Source organism: Telmatherina bonti (genome assembly GCF_933228915.1).
Source record: "Telmatherina bonti genome assembly, chromosome: 6".
NCBI classification, from domain to species: domain Eukaryota; kingdom Metazoa; phylum Chordata; class Actinopteri; order Atheriniformes; family Telmatherinidae; genus Telmatherina; species Telmatherina bonti.
In genome coordinates, this window is record NC_136624.1 from 13,614,666 (window position 1) to 13,632,527 (window position 17,862).

At 39.5% G+C, this 17,862-nt stretch overlaps 1 protein-coding gene across 1 annotated transcript in view; it reads left to right on the plus strand.

The window, feature by feature from the left end:
* pcbp4 (poly(rC) binding protein 4) overlaps nt 1-17,862 on the plus strand; it is an 85,059-nt gene that overhangs the window by 15,074 nt on the left and 52,123 nt on the right. The window contains exons 4-5 of the mRNA XM_079242617.1: nt 4,238-4,354; nt 17,525-17,656. Coding sequence (XP_079098743.1) covers nt 4,238-4,354; nt 17,525-17,656 — 249 coding nt within the window. The remainder of the gene's footprint in view (nt 1-4,237; nt 4,355-17,524; nt 17,657-17,862) is intronic.

Below are 17,862 nucleotides of genomic sequence, written 5' to 3' on the forward strand. Positions count from 1 at the left end.
TTAATCACATCTGCTGCTGCTTCAAAACTCAGCTGTCAGACATTTAACTGGTACCAAAAACAAAACAAAAACCAAAATAGTACTCCTGTTTTGCCTCTTTCAGTTGGCTTCCAGTCAAGTTTAAAGTTGATTTTTAAATTATTTTGTATATGTATTCAATGCTCTGAATGGCTTGGCTCCTGAGTACCTTTCTGACTTTCTCTCTCAGTACGTTTATATCAGACCTCTGAGATCTTGTGAAGAGCTGCTGTTAACCTGCATCTGCTTTTTGCTCACTGCTCATGGTTGATTTCCAAAGTGCATCCTGCTTTTGTGATGGCAGACCCAAAACTGTATTGTTGTCAGTCAGATGTGCTACTTCTAATTACACTTTTGAAAGACTGCCGAAGTCTTATTTGTTGGATATTTTGTGTTGTGATTGTTTTTTTTAAATGTGCTTTACAAATAGACTTGACCTGACTTGACCTCTAATATATTCAGACACACTTTTATGATAGAACATGCTGCCGTATAGCAAGAAGGTCGCTGGTTCAAGCCTCGGCTGGGGAGGGGTTCTAACAGTGGCCTTTATGTGTGGAGTTGGCGTGTTCTCACCATGTTTTTGTGAGTTTTGTCTAAATATTCCAGCTTCCTCCCACCATCCAAAGACACGCATGTTAGCTTTGTAGTCACTCTGAATTCTTCCTGTGAGCGAATGTTTGTTTGTGTCTTAGTGTTGGCTCTGTGATGGACTGGTCCAGGGTGTACCCTGCCTCTTGCCTGCTAATTGTCAGGATAAGTTCCAGCTTGCCTGTGACACTGAATTGGATTGAGCGGAATAGAAAATGAATGAACAGATGGAAAAGAGCACGTGCCAAATAATCATCTTGAACATTGAAGCAGCAGCAACAGATATTTGCAGGTAGATAAAAAATAGGGAAAAAAAAAAAAAAGGATTTAGTCTTTGCAGATTTGGAAGTAATTGAGTTGAAGCTGCCTAATGAAGACAAAGACAGGACCATTTGGAAGCAGGAAATGTCTTTGGGAACTAAGCTCCGAGTTGGAAGTGACGCAGAATTATGTAGCGCCCATGAAACGAATCCAACCTCAGTGAGGCTCATTCAGCTCATTTCACTGAAACGTTTACTGAACTGAGTCAGATTGGAGGGAATTGGATGAGTTCATGATGCTGCTGAAATGTGTTTCATTAAGGGACCAGTTTGACTTTTAACTGACTGAGTGAATATGAAGCTAACTATCACGTTAAATGTGTCACACAGGACAGCCGGAAAATATCTCCTCTTTCCAATAACATTTTGGTAATAAAGAAGCAGCATGAAGCAGGTGTGTGTGTGTGTGTGTGTGTGTGTGTGTGTGTGTGTGTGTGTGTGTGTGCGTGCATGTATTGGGGGGGAGTTAATAGAGACAGGAAGCAAATGTGAATGAAAAGGGAGAATGGGAGGATGAGTTGGAGAAGTAATTGATAGGATCAGGGTTAAGTAGGAGGATCAGAGAGCAGACAGGACATGATGCATGGAGTGACTGACACAGTGAGATAGATGGAGAGCGGGAACAGGAAGTACTGGTAAATAAACTAAATGGACAAAAGGATGGGTGGATGGATGAATGGGAGACAGAGAAAATTGTTATTGTATTTTGATTGCACCCAAATTATTCTATCCCTCCTCTATTACCACTTGCAAACACACAGCGAGACAAAGAGAGTCTATCTGTTTTGTCGTGAGAATAATAAGAGAAAGCCGCACGATAATAAGACAGAATATAACTGCAAAATAATACACAAAATTAAATCCACGCACACACTCCTAACTTCACAGAAATGTGGACAAACTGGGTGTAGACCCTCAAACTGTTTCTGTTGAGACACAAACAAATAAAAACAGTGTGTTTGATTCTGGAGTTGTAGTTTTTACAGCTGGCGTTGTGTGTGAATGAGGAGAGAGATTTCTGTGTTCTGCTGGTAGATGTGGGAGAGACACTGCTTCTTGCTCATCATCCCCACAATCTGAGTAAATTAACAAGAGAAGCACCCCCCCCCCCTGTTTGCAGACCCTCATAGCATTCTGCAGACAGGCTCATGTGATATTTTACTGCAGACACTAATGAAGGTTAAAGTGGAACTATTATGTGCATTTCAGGCTAATTTATTTTTATTTCTGAGACCAGAAGGGCTGGGATTGATGGAGTTATTGTCACAAATGGCTTTATTTACTTCAGACCGACCCTCTCCGTAGGCTGTCAGATCAGCCTGTGGGCAAAATGAGTGGATTGAGACTCTTCCCCATTAAGCCCCGCCTCCTGCCAGATATAAGTTGCCACTGATTGGTCAGCTGCCACTGCACTACATCGGGAGCACGCACGGCACCTGCTTTCGCCGTCATTGTAACATCTCATAAACAGAAGGATTAGGCTCATATGGACTCAATAAAAAAACAAAATACAATGTCAACACATAGCATACAGCCCTACATGTTGGAACCTGAATCAGAGCCTGAAAACGAAGTGGAAAACAGCAACCCACAGCAACGAATGCAGCAGGATGTCTCTCTTTAGTAAACTCACCAGCCATCGTTGGAAATAACTTTATCCCACGTTTTCCACCCGCCTGATGTATTTGTACATGTCCTTGTTAACCAGTAGAAGGTAACCAATCACCGAACCTTATCCCCCGGGACGTCACAAGGATTTCCAAGTAGAAAAACTCTAAAACGACGCGTTTTTCGTCACCATGGAAACTGAACGGAGAGCGTGCTGGAACTCAAACTCAAACGCAAACATGCGTTTAGGTGATAAAAAACAGTGCCGTTCACATGTCTGATGAGGATTCAACACTGTAACACTGTAGAAAGCTCAGAAAACTCCAAATACCATAATAGCACCCCTTTAACACTAAATGTGATGTAATTATATAGCTGCAAAACTCCTCTCAAATCTTTCCTTGCTGTAAAATATCATTAATTCATAGTGTTGTTTTTTTTTAAATAAAATGATCATAATTAAACCAGTGAATTATTACATAACTAACTTTAATATAAACACTAACAGCATCACGTTCAAAGTCACTTCCTCAGTTTGAACTTCAGCATGTTGACCATGTCTACGTGACTAAATGCAGAGTTGCTGCCGTGTGATTGGCCGATGATACAAAACACATGAATTTTCTTTGGTTTTACATTCATTTAAAAGAAAAGATTTGCATTTGTCAAGCGTTTTCTGATTTCTTGATGTATCTTGTTTTTTTATTTAACTCGTTTTTAAAAAAAAAAAAAACAACTAAATAAGTTTGCTAATTCCGGAAAAAAAAACCAAAAAAAAAAAAAAACCCATCAGAGCGGATCCTCAAAAAGTTTAATTATCAGTGTTTATCTGTAATTTCCCACCTCACACTTTAATTTCCTCCTCACACCGTCATCCATCCTCAGGCGGTTATTGCTGCACCTTCTTTATAGCTTCACCTTCTCTTATTTCTCCTCAAATATTTGCACCACCTTGTCTTTCTTCTCTCCTCCTCATCCATCCCCCTTGCTCTCCTCTGTCCTCGTCTTCCTCCTTCAACCCTTCCTCCTCTTCATCCTATAATACATTTCTTCACTCCTTTCCATCTCCTGGGCTGGAATCCCATCTTCGTCTTTCCTCCTCTTCCTCATCAAAATCATCTTAATCTTTCTCTCCCTCATCTCCCCCAGCTATCTCCTCCGCCCTCCCTGTTTTCATTTCCTCCTCTGTCCTCCTGCCCTCCCTTTCCTGGAAACGTCACTCTGCTCCTTGGCTCTTCTCATGCGCTTGCCTCCCTCCCTCTTCCAGCCTCCTCCTAATCCCTTTCTCCTCCTCTATCACAGGTGAATCTCCTTTAGGGAGCGAGGAAGGAGCAGTGTGGTGAAAATGGTTCTCCTCCTCTTCTGTCTCAGCCCATGTATCCCTTCCTCCCACTAATGTGTTTTCTCTCTCCCCTGCCCCCCCGACCCCACACACTCTTTTCCTTCTCATACCCGACCCCACTATCATACACCTCCTCTTTCTGCTCCCCACCTGCTTCCTCTCCTACCTCAACCCCCCTTTGCTTCACATAACTCCTTCATCCAACTTTATCCTCTTCCTTATATCCCTCTTTGCCTCCTACCTGCCCTGACATCCACCCCTCCCCCCTTAAAAATGAAAATAAATTTCCTACAACACCCCCCCCCCTCCCTTGTCCCTCCATCTCTGCCTGGCCCCCATGCACCCCCACCCCCTACAGAGCAGCGCCCGGATCAACATCTCAGAGGGCTCCTGTCCAGAGAGGATCATCACCATCACGGGTCCGACAGACTGTGTCTTCAGAGCCTTCACCATGATCACCTTCAAACTGGAGGAGGTAAAAGCACTTTAACCAATCCAGTCAGACCGAGATTAAAGAGATTAGAGAGGAGCCCGGACCCCTCATGGGACATGTGCAAAATCACATCTGATCTCTCAGCACCTGAGTTTTGTATAGAAAGATACTTGGCTTTCCTGCCTGGAAATATTCCAAAACCACATTTTCCATGTAACAAAGTACGAATTCCACTTGTGTTCCGCAACGTACATGTTGTTTAAAGTTTGTGTGTTTTCCCTGAATAGGTGGTATTTGAGAGTTTTACATATGAGAGAGGAATTTCAAATTCTGTTCTGGGTTTAAAGCAGAGCCAATGAAGAGGAGCTAAAATAAGGATCTGATAAAAGGATCTGACAGGAGTTTTTAGGAACAGAGCAATAATAAGAAATTAAAGCCACAAGCAGCATCCATTGGGTCCTCGCCTCATGCCGAAGAACCTCCCTCCCCACATTGTGGACTATGTAAAGGACCAAACACTTTTATATGCCTTTATTTTTGATGCAGATCCATTGTATTTCTATGGGGATATACAATGCACTTTAAGTAAAGAAAGTGGGCATAAATACCAAGATGGTGGACACCCTGTTGCCACAGTAACAGGTGCTTAATACACTTTATGCTTCTCATGGGAGAATTCAGACGTGTGTCTGAATTTCATAGCCCTAGGCCAAAGTAGATGTTTGGGGCACTCGGGACCCTCAAAAGGACACGCCCCTAAATATGCCGAACTTCAAGATTAAATTACTTTTAAACGGGCGAGTTAGAAAAAAATTCACTCCCCCCACAGTTGTCATGAAGGTAAACCTGACCTATTAAACCAAAAATGGATTTTTGAACCAGGCTGTAAACATGTTTATTTCTGCTGTGAAGTTGGTCTTTTTAACATGGGAGTCTATGGGGATTTGCTCTGTTTTGCAGCCAGCCCCCAGTGGATGAAGGGGGAACTGCAGGTTTATGCACTTCCACATAGGCTTCACTTTTAATCGCCGGAGGTTGCCGCTTGCTCAGACCCTAATGACAGTAGTCCAGCATGGAAGTAAGAAATCCATGGACTGCATTTCTGCATCAGTCTGAGACGGATACCCCCTCGTGTTGAGAATATTATATTGGTGAACTTGCTTGGTCCTAGAGATCTGTATCGTATGTGAGTAAAATAACAGATGCTGGTCCGAATAGAAGTGTCATGTCACACAGCACTGCATTGCTGTGCTTTGTGGTCAGACAAGCTGGTGGAGGCAGCTGCTGGTGGGTCTGATGATGAGCCAGAGCTGGTAACTGACACACTGGTGCAGTGAAAAGAGAAGCATCCATCCTGCATCTAACTTGCATCAGCAGCTGGCTCAACTAGGAGTTGATGCATTAAGGTAGCTGAGGCTGAGAAGTCAGCTGATGTTCACGACTCGGTGCTCAAACCAACCAGCCAGGCATTTGGAGTGTTTGTTGTCAGGATAAATTATTGAAAAGGTGCTGAGCAAGATGACATGCAGAGTTCTTTCTATCAGTCACTGCAGTATAGCAGGGAAAAAAAGTTTCTTAAAAGAAAAAGAATCCAAATAAACACACAAAACTGACAAATTTCTATTTGTTCAGTAAAGCTAAACACAGAAAAGGTCAGCAAGAAATGTGTTACAAACAAAACAGAAATATAAAATGTGTTTAAAATGACTTAATGTTCTGACTGAAAGGCAGGGATCCTCCGTTCTGTCCAACAGCTTCTTTTTTATCTAATATAATCACAATAAATGGCAACGATGAAAAATTTTTACATCATTTGTCACATCTGAACTGGAATTGTGTCGTTTCTGCTGGGACTCTAAATCATCACAAGTACTGCTTCAGCTGGAAAACTGACAAATGGAAGCATCGCCGCAGTGGCTTCTTGTAAAATCCAGAGCTGACAATCCATCATCAGATGTAGAAAGTCTTCAGGAGTCTGGCTGAGTGTTGGAGCAACAATTTCATGTTTGGGTTTCCAGGAATTTCCAGGACCACAAGTTTTTCACTAGAAATGTTCTTCCCGAGTGAACATTTAGAAAATATCTCTGAATGTTATATTATATTCACAGATATCTGAATACATAGAAAAATTAAAACAGAAAAATTCTAATTATTATACAAATGTTTATCTTAATTTGTTATAAAGTCTATATGAGCACAGTCACCTCAAAGCACTTCTAAAGGTGAAGTTGAATCATGTCTATTAAATTTAATTTATTTCAAACAAATCCACTATATGATCCCATTAGTCCAATTAATAATACCTGTCTTCATTTCAACTATTTCCTAAAAACAAAGCCCAGGAATTTAGTGGATTACATTGGATATTTTCTTTGATTCAGTCTTCCATTCTGAGCTTCACAGACAGTGGAGAGGAATAATTCCCCTCTAACAGGAAACCTCCAGAACCAGGAAGGACGACCATCCACCTGGACTGTTGGGGGTGAAGAGGACAGGCTACATGGGTCAATATGCACCAGAACTGAATATCTGCTGAAAAAGAATGAAATTAAGACACACAATTTAAAGAAAAAAAAAAAAAAAAAACAATGTCAGATTTTTTATGGGGAGTAAAGAAAGCAGAGAGGAGCCCAGTGCATCCTGGGACGTCCCACAGCAGCCTCAGCCTATAAATGGACAACAGTCACCAAGGCAGACCTAACTATAGCCTGATCTTAAAGGTAGAGAATGTGTCTGCTTCCTGAAGCCAAACCAGGAGCTGCTTCCACAGAGAGGGTCTGAAAGCTGATGGTTCTGCCTCCCATTCTGCCATCAGTTCCTGTAGGAACCAAAAGTAAACCTGCAGTCTGAGAGTGAAGTGCTCCGGAGGTTTTTTTTTTTTTCTGGTCAGTTGACTGTAGAGGCTGAGTTGAGCAGCGGTGCCAGCAGCTAATGCAGGGATTGATGGCTGCAAAGGAGTGAACTCTTAAAATAGATGAGTGGTTGATTTCAGGTTACTAGAAATAAAGCAACCCTGAATGTTGCTGAATCAGTTGGCAAATCAGTTCATTTGCCAACGACCAAGAAATCTGCCTCCTTTGTTTCTACTGAAACATTTGCGATGCTCATTTTTCTGAAGTAGAGACGGAGCTCCATGTGTGCCAAGCCATGCCAACGTGCTTCTGGCTGTGGAACATGTGAGCATCTTGTTGTCATTTTACAAACATGTTGTATGCGGAGGAATAAAATCCCAGCAGCTGGTTTTTGAATCTCGGTGATCCTGATGGATAGAAAATGAGATGCAAATGAAATGAGTGGAGAGGAGGAACGGATGGAGGCAGAGTGGACTGATTTAGAGAGCGGCGAAGAAGTGGCAGGAGGGATTTAAAACTATGAAATGAGAAGGAGCTGGAGAGGTGGTGGAGAGGGATTTAAAGAAAAGAATATGAAAGAGATGGATGGAGCCGAGGAAACAGCAGGTTCTATGAAAAGTTAATGAGACTGAAATGAAGAGATTATAAAACACAGGTATGCGAGTGTGGTCTGGGGATTAAATGAGGACTGGATTCAGAGAGACTGTGCAGTCTTTTAACCTGCTGAGGCTCAGGTTTAGGATCTGAAACTGGCCCAGGAGACACGTTTCTGTTTACCCACCAGGTCAGGAGATCATGCTGCCTCCTGTTAAAAGAGATGGATCACTGTTTGTTAAGATAAATGAACCTGAAACTGTTCTATATATTACTGACCAAACTCAAAAGAACCAAACAGGTACTTTTATATACAATATCTGATCAAATGAGTCTTTATCACCTGCAATTCAATTCAATTCAACTTTATTTATATAGCGTCAAATTACGGCAAGGCCATCTCAAGACGCAGACAGGAAAAAAAATATAATGAAAGCCAATTCATAATAACCTATATAAGGAAACCAACAGATTGAGTTGGAGGGTCCAACTCAATCTCCCATCCTGAGAAAGCACACTACCGACAGTGGGAAGGAAATAACAAAAACCTGCAACATTTTAACAGAAATAATTTTAACAGAAATTTTTGCTCCTTTTAAAGAGAGTAATTACTTTTATCCATCAGTGCACAATATTTAAATACATTTACCATCCACTTTATCAGGTCGATCATGGTATTAACTCATACCTCCTTTTTCCTTCAAAACTGGCTTTATTCTTGGTGTCATAGATTCAACAAGATGTTAGAAACATTCCTCCGAAATTTTGCTTCATATTAACATGAGGCATCACACAGTTGCTGCAGATTTGTCACATCTGCACATCCATAATGAGAATCTCCTGTTCCACCACATCCTGAAGATGCTCTGTTGGAGATATGCTGACTGTAGAGGCCATTTGAGTACAGTGACCTCATCATCATCTTCAAAAGAGCAGTTGGAGATGATCTGAGCTTTGTGACATGATGCATTATCCTGCTGGAGGTAGCAAACGGAAGATGCTACACTGGTCATAAAGGGATGGACATGGTCAGCAACAATACTCTGGTAGGCTGTTCTGGTTAAATATGTATATAAATATGTTATATGTTAGTTTTAACCAACTCAAATTGTGATAACAAATGGGAAAAAAAAAAAAAAAACCTTTATCATTACACCAGCAGCAGCCTGAACTGTTCATACAAAGCAGGATGGATCCATGCTTTTATGTTATTTCCACAAAATTCTGACTACCTACTGAATGTGAAGCTAATTTGGAAACCAGGCAACATTTTTCCATCTTCTATTGTCTGGCTTTGGTGAGTCAATGTGATATGTTGCCAGTTTTCTGTTTGACGTGGGAGGAAATGTGGGCCTTCAGTTTGGTCATTTTGCTTTACAGCACTATGTCACACCCTAGCAATAGATACCAACACACCTTCTTCAATATGTGCCATGGCTAGAGGATGTTATCAGATGGAGAAAGGATAATGTTAGATTGACTTTTACCGACTGCAGAGATCTTAGAGAAGAGTCAGGAGTAAAGATAGATGCCAAATTAGCCTTATATCGGAGCGACAAAGTGAGAAGATCTGGCAAAAGCACTGCCTTTAAGTGGGATCACCACTTAAAATTAAAAACCTGAAGCTCCATAAGCAAACCTTAAGCATACTTGAACTTTCTGACTTTTCCAAAAAATTGTTTTTAACTTATCAATAAGTCATTATTTGCATTCTGAGAAATTATCTATGGTATGTTCTGTTTCCAAGCATTTCCAACATCCATTAAATTACAGTTGTAACTGCTTGATTTTAGATGCGTTCAAACTAAAGATGTCTAATACTATCGGCTGATGTTGGCATTAAATGCAACATCGGATATCATTGGCATTGGTTGTTTACTTTTTTATCGACAAAACCTTTACACAAGATGTTGATATTATAATTCAAACTCTTCAGCTAAGTCACCTCTAACTCAAAATGACAAATATAAGAGACATTGTGAATAGTTGTCCAGATATTTGCCTTGATATTTTTGTTTGTTATGTTTAACTCACTCCAAAAAATATCAGTATTTATATATTGGCATTAGTTGATATCAGTATCAGAAATTAAGAGTAGCATAAAATCAGTCTATCAGATATTGGTTAAAATAAAAAGTCAAAATTGAACATGCTTCTAAATATAACATCCAATTCAAATAATGTAGTTCATACATTAAGGATATGGATGATGCACGACCAGACTCGTATGCTGTAGAAAAATAAATGATTAATGACAAAGACCTAATAACTTCATTTAAACACTTTATTTATCATAGAACACAAACTTGTAATAATTCTACTTGCAGAAAAAATACAACAATAAAGCCAAAAGAAAGATGAGCCGAAAGCAAAATATCATGACAGAAAGAAAACCAGAGTACCTTTTGGTTTACTTTTTAAGTGTTATTGAGATTCACCAAAGAAACTAAGTCTCTGTTTCATGTTTCCCTTATGCCCTGCAGAATGTCCAGCAAGGTAAGGAAATGGTCTGACCAATCACAGATCCACAATTCACTTACCATTAAGGACAGGTCAAACATGAGCGATGAGTCCTTGCTTGGGGCCATCCCTGGACAGAGTCCTCTGGAGGTGAAGGACAATCAAAGATGAAGCTTAGGGTAAAGAAAAACAACCTGACCAATAGCAACTAAATACAGGCTTGTTGGGGACCGCTGGCGAATAGGTCGGTGCCATGAAGAAACATCATAGCAAACACAGACTTAATCCAGACAGCAGAGGTCTACAGAAAACTGATGAGTTTTCTGTTTCTCTCCATTAATATTTTTTTTAATCCAGAGGGAAAGCTCAACAGCATTCCCATTCTTTGGCTTTTTCTGTGCTCTTCACTGCATACTTGGAAAAGCAGCTCCTTCATTTCATCTGACTCTAAACCATTTTGACTCAAGGAAAATAATATTACATTTTCTTAGCTAACTGCAGTAACATAAAATAAATAAATAAAAGCTTCTTTTCTACTCAGGTAAAAAAATGCCAGACTTCAGTTTACTGACACAACAGAGCATTAATTAGGTGCAATAAAATCACAAATAAAAATTAGATAATTCCATTAAAACATAAAAAGTAAAAGACTAAAACTGCACAAACTCAGAATAATCATTGGAAAATGTTAAGGCCAATATAAGAGCCTGGAACTTTAATTTTCACATGACTTAGGAGAGTCCATACAGCTGCTCTGAAGGTTTGAGAAGGAAGAGCTAAACCTGGTATGAGAAAGTAGGGAGCGTTTGGGCACATTTTTAACCAAGCGACAACCTCCAGCGTTTAAAAGGGCAGCCTGAAGACGTGCTAAAAATTTCAGCTAGGCACTCCAAAACAGAGCAACTCCACATTGAGTCCCATGTTAAAAAGACCAACTTCACAGCAGAAAAAAACATGTTTAAAACAGGTTTAGTAGGTCAAGTTTAGCTTCATGCTAACTCTGGGGCAGTGAATTTTTTAATAATTCCTCCGTTTAGAAGTCATTTAATCTCAAAATTCAGCATTATTAGGGCTGTGTCCTTTTGTATGACAGGTACCTGATATCCTGCTGCATGAAGGCAAAGTTTAATACAACAGTGTAGCTTAACTGTTTTTGCTGGTTCACTGCATGATTTAGCTTTAGCCCACCTACCTCTGTTAGCTGGTTAGCTCCTGTTAGCTCCAGGTTACGTCAGTTAGCTCCTAGCTACAAACAGGTCAGAGTTTGATAGACGTGACTCATCCACCCTGACCCTCACAGCCCCCCTCTCAGCTCTAACTCTTTGTCCATTTTTATATTTTCTGTCAAGATGGCAACAGTAGGAATCACCCAATGAGCTTCATTTCAGCTCTTCAGAAACCTACGCGTGACATCACAGAGGCTCCTATGTTTTTACCATGGTTAAAATGAATGTTTCCATGGAAACAAAGACAAAGTCTGCATATAATCTGATGTTGAATCATGGAGATAGTACACGTTTTGAAAAATCAATCTAAAAATGGACGTAAAAGTAGACTGGAATATGACATTCCCTGAATAACATCATTTCCTGTTTTTCTAGATAATAAACCATCTCACAGAGAGGAGATGGACATCACAATAGTCCTGCTTTTTCAGCTGATCACAGTTGAGTGAATCAATATGCACATCAAGTCTTCCTCCAGCTTGTAATGCGTCTTCTTTGTCCATCTCAGTGCGGTCCAGTCAGTTAAAGGTTAGCTCGGATTGAACAGACAGCTTCCACACTTGTCCATCATCGCTTGAATTTGGATGCAGATCACAGTTTATATTTGCCCCAGTCAAGTCTCTGTCTTTGACCTTCTCTTTCTGTTTTTCATGAATAACTCTATTCCCGTTTTTTTCTGATTCATGGAGTTCCATGAATCTACATCATTCAGGTTGCCGAGAACAACACGATACATTCTGAAAATGGTTTGGTTTCATATCCTCGTGGGCAATCTGACATTTCAGAATGAGTTTCTGAGGCTTTGGATGAGGATTCCAGATCTTTTCACTACGACTGAAAAGTTCATTTCTTGAACACAAAGATTTACACTCCATCTCCTTTATTTCAGTCTGCAGTAATCAAAACTGTTATATTTCCAAAACGTGTAGTGTTTCAGATTTTCTGGTTGCTTTTTCATTACAACCCCAATGCCAAAAAAGTTGGGACACTGTATAAGATGTAAATGAGAATAGAAACAATGATTTACTAACCTTAACTAAAACATTAGACCCAGAAATTTACTAAACAACATATCAAATGTTTAAAATAAGACTATTTTTTTGTGGAAACTTTTTATTTTGGATCTGATTGCAGCGATACATATCTAAAAAGTAGTTCCAGGGTGTAATTTACCTATGTGTAGCATCACCTCTTCATGTAATACACTGTCTGTAAAGGTCTGGGAAGTGAGGAGACCAGCAGCTGTAGTTTTAGGGGAGGAATGTTGCCCCATTCTGCTCTGATGCAGGATTCTAGCTTCTCAACAGTCCTGGACCTTCACTGGTGGATTTTTGGTTTCATGATGCTCCAGATGTTTTTTTTATCAGTGCAAGACCTGGACTGCAGGCAGGACAGTTCAGCACCTGGACTCTTCTCCTGTGAAGCCCTGCAGTTGTGAAATATACAATATGTGGTTTTGTATCGTCTTGCTGAAATCTGCAAGACCTTCCCTGAGAGAGACATTCTTTGGATGGGAACAGACGTTGCTCTAAAACCTCCATGTACTTTTCAGCATTGATGGAGCGTCACAGATGTGGAAGTTCTCACAGGTACTCATGCAACCACATACCATCACAAATTCACTGATGACAAGATGGATGGTCCCCTTCATGGTCCCAGTGTCTCCAGGACTCTGTCTATGGTTTCCCAAAAGAATTTGGCATTTTGATCTATTTGACCATTTTAAATGAGCTTTGGTCCAGAGAAGATGTTTCTGGTTCACACAAGGCTTCTTATTTGCATGATGCACTTTAAGCTGTATTATGTGTTTCAGAGTGAACTATGCTCACAGACAGGGATTTCTAGAAGTCTTCCTGAGTCCGTCATGTCTATTCTTAATGCAGTGCTGCCTGAGGGCCCCAAGATCACCAGTATCCAGTTTAACCTCTCCCAGTGCGCAGAGATTTCTCCTGATTATTTGAGCCTTTTAATAGTATTGTACACTATCAATGGTTGGATCTTCAGGGTGTTCATAATTTCATATTGAGAAACATTCCCCAATCTTTACTTCTGAGAGACTCTACCTCTCTGAAATGCTCCTTCGCTTTTTTATTTGTACCATATACTTTTTTAGCTTTTGTTTACCACCATTTCACCTTATTGATACGTTTAAATGCCATAAAATTTAAAACAACCTAATATTTTTCATGAAATGATGAAATGTCTCAGTTTCTACATTCCATCTATTGTTTGTGTTCTTTCAGCATCCCAACATGTTTGGAGTTGAGACTATAAAAACTTTACATGAAATGCTGTTTTTCACAGGAACATCTTATTTATAACACTTAACAAACTGCTTCTTTTAGAAATGCAAACACAAACATAATTTCTGGTCTTCGCGTTAGTCTCATCTCCACCTCTCAATTATTTCACCTCCTACAACTCTTCTCTATTAGTCATAAAGGCTTCTGTCACTCTCCCACTTTTTTTAATTGCATCCCATCTTTTCCTCTTCAGCAGCTCTTCTTAAACTGCCCTTCCCTCTCTTTTCTCATTACTAACCATCTTCCCCTCCAGCAGCTTTTTCTTCCATCCTCTGTTCAATCTCCCTCTCCACTCTTCCTGTAAGACTTTCCCCCCTCTTTCTTTAATTAACTCAGGTAATAAATAACGGCCTAAATCACCGGCTCTTAATACGATTGGTTCAATCAATTAGGCCGAGCTGGACTCGGCGCAGACTTGCATCTGAAATGTAAATAGCTGCCTCGTCTGGGCTGCCCATCAGATGTACGTGGTCTGAATGAAATAAGTCCCCGCTGCAGATATTTCTATCATCAACAGTGTTGGTTTGTGTCCCACTCTGAGTGCAGAAACAGTTTGGTGGAAGAAAATGGAGAGACAGCAGATTCTGATGCTGATAGTTGATTATTTTGGAGATGCACACGTTCGACAGGTAATTTTTCTTGTTTCCTGAACTGAACTTGTTTTGTTTGTCTACCGCGGCGCTGTGTGACGTGATGTGAGCAACTTTGGGTGATTAAGATGGTTTAGGGGAGTTTTATGAACTTCCTTGGCAGCTCGCCTCCCACGTATTTCTGTAGGTGTATGAAATCATTTTATTCAGGTTTATTGTTCTGCATTGCTGAAATAAACCACACATTTAGTTTCTTTTTCCATCTCTGTTTACTCTCTTGTCCTTCCATCTTCCTGTCTGTTAATACTTTTTTTTTTTTTTTTTTAAAGAGATTCACATTTTTATGTGTCTCCTTGTATTTTCTGGGCCTTTTTCTTTTACGTAAAATGAACTGTCATTCGACAGCTTTTTTTTTTTTTTTTTTTTTTAATTACACAGTTTCTGTTCAGACATTTGTCTTTGCACAACCATCAGACTCCTGTCATTCATCTTTGCATTTTTTTTCTAATTGGATTGTTTGTTTCTCATCTTATTTTAGCTCACAGACAGCTCAATGTATACTGCTACTGTGAATACCTGCTGGATATGAAAGTGTCAGAAAATGAACAAATAATAAAAATAAAAATCCAAAACACAAGGATTCACCTCCTGACAGATAAGGAAACGAGGATACAAATCACACAGACCTCTCAAATCTGGACAATAGAAGGTGGAGAAATGTTACCTGGTCTGATGAGTCTCTGACTGACCATAACTCGTGAGTGACAACTCAGTTTGGCTATATTGTTACCAAACTTGCATTCTATGAAATCCATGAAAATGTGGATCCATCCTGGCTTGTATCAACAACTGAGACTGCTGGTGTAATGGTGTGGAGAATATTTTACTTTGCCTACTTAAGGCCAAATTTTGCATGTTTTAAACTCTACAGCCTATCTGAGTAGCTGACCATGTCCATTCCTTTATGACCACAGAGTAGCATCCTCTGATGGCTACTTCCAACACGATGATGCACCATATCACACAGCTCAACTAATCTCCAACTACTCTTTTGAATATGACAGTAAGTTTGCTGTTTCTAACACTAAATTCAATCTTTCCAACACCTTGTTGTATCTATAACACCAGAAATTGAAACCAGTTGGAGTTGATAAAGTGGATGAAAACATGTATCTTCTTACAGTCTGGTTATTGTACAGTTTTATAATACACAAAAAAGCAGAGTCCAGCAGATCCCAACATAAAGCTTTGTGTCTGATTGTAGTGGAGACTGAGAATGAATTCCTCCACCACATTTTGCCCCCTTTGAACTTTCTGTTAATCATGTGTTTTGATGCTTATGACGTTGAATGTGTGAGAATGCAGAGCACCTTATCTTCTAGCTTGTGATAACGTTGTGATAGACGCTCAAATCCACAGGGTCATGATTGAAACACGGATTCCAAAGCTCAGTTTAAAAAGAATAAAGTGAAAGAGACTGAAAGAAAGAAAGAAGTATCAAAAAAGAGATTTTACCAAGTCACTATAGTTTGATGTCCATTGAGTGAGAATGTGTAACTTCTTCTTTCTTGAAAGTGTTTGTAGTGACTGTGTGGTGATGTACCTCCACCTTATAATGTGGTATCAAGATGTCATAATTATTTATTGCTGTAATACCAGGCTCCTTTTAACCAAGGAGATTAGCTATTTTAATATGCATATGAATTTTAGTTCACTTTCAAATTTATGTTTACTAGACCAAGTTTTTGCCTACACATACAGCTGCCTCCACCCACGCAAGATTCTAAGCTCATCTATCACTTACCTCTCATTACCACACCCAGCTCAGATAAAGTAGATATGAACAACTACAGACCGATTTTCAATAACACCTTATCTATTTACATGTTCCACAAAGATCTAATTCTGTACAGATGATGCCCCAATCTCTCTCTCTCAATAAATCCAAAATATTTTCCATGAGTCAAACTGTCTCTGGGAGGTAAACTTCTGGATTGTCAGCAACTCTCTACAGTAAGACAAGGCAAATTTTTATATATAGAACCAGTCATGTACAAGACAATTCAGTCAGCTGGTTGTGTTTTTATTGTTTTTTTTTGTTTGTTTGTTTGTTTGTTTTATTGAAATGACAATTACAGACAATCTCATTCAATTTTCAGATCCATGTAAAGAATTTTGGAGTTTGAGAATCTAAATTTGAGCTAAATTTCTATCAACTTATAAATGCAGAGGGACAAAAAAAATTACATTACACAATTTCATTACAGGTCTTTTTGATCAGTTCTTTATCTTCCGACACACAGGACCTGTTTGTCTTGTATGCCCCAATCATATGCATAAAGTCCCCCAATGACTATACTCCTAGGATCAGTGGAGAACAAGAAGGTACAAGTTTGAGGAAGGAGTTTTGTAAATATTGCTAAACTAAATTCTGTCTTCTCCATTAATGAATTAATCATTGGACTGGCGAGCTGTCCAGAATGTACCCTGCCTCCTCTCACCCAATGATTACTGGGATAGACTCCAGCTTCCCTGCAACCTTTAATTGGACTAAGTGGTTAAGAAAATCAATGGATTGATGAATTAAAGACAGTAATTCCAGCCTTAATCACTTCCCTGTTTATTTGAACTTTCTGGACTTTGGTATGAGTCAGCCTTTTTTTATTACACCTACAGCTGGTACAGACCTCACCAGCCAGAATTCTAACTGGTGCCACACTGTCCTTCCTGTTTTCACCACCGTCTACTACCTCCATGTTAAATAGAGGATTGATTTTAAGATTCTTTTGGATGCCTTTTAGGCTTTTCATGAATGTGATCATATATCTGAAGTCCTTATTCTGACTCCAGACCTCTTGGAACTGATTCCAGCTGTCCCCCTGTCAGGATTAGTTAATTAAAGAGATTACATCTTTGTAGTAGCAGCTTGGAAACAGCCTTTCAATGTCAATTATTCTCATTTATGAACACAGAGCTTTGATCTAATGTGTTTTGGTTTTTTTTTTGTTCTTTTTCAATACACCTTATGGACGTATTCATCCTTCCCAAGAAGTAAACAGTTAGATCTGTTTAGTCACACCTGTGATGTCTTTCTTTTGACAGATGGTCGAGTAGACCATATGTCATCTCCCCTTAGGTGGATGAATCCAGACAAAATGAAATAATATACGTTTTCTCCTCTTCTCAGGACCTGACAGCTTTGGTAGCTAATGGCACAGTAACCAGCAAGCCTCCAGTCACCTTGCGGTTGGTCATCCCTGCCAGCCAGTGCGGTTCCCTCATTGGTAAAGGCGGGTCAAAAATCAAGGAGATTAGAGAGGTGAGTTGGTGGAGCTGAGATGACATCTTTCACTCAATAACGCAGCAAACAGTGTAAATGAATGAATAATGAAACTTGTGTCCAATAAACATTTTTAGGATTTTAAACCTTTAAATGCCAGTTTGAATATCTGAACTCCAGCCTAATGTTATCTAAAAAAAAAAAAAAAAAAAAAAAAAAAAAACACAAACAAAAACTTAATTTTC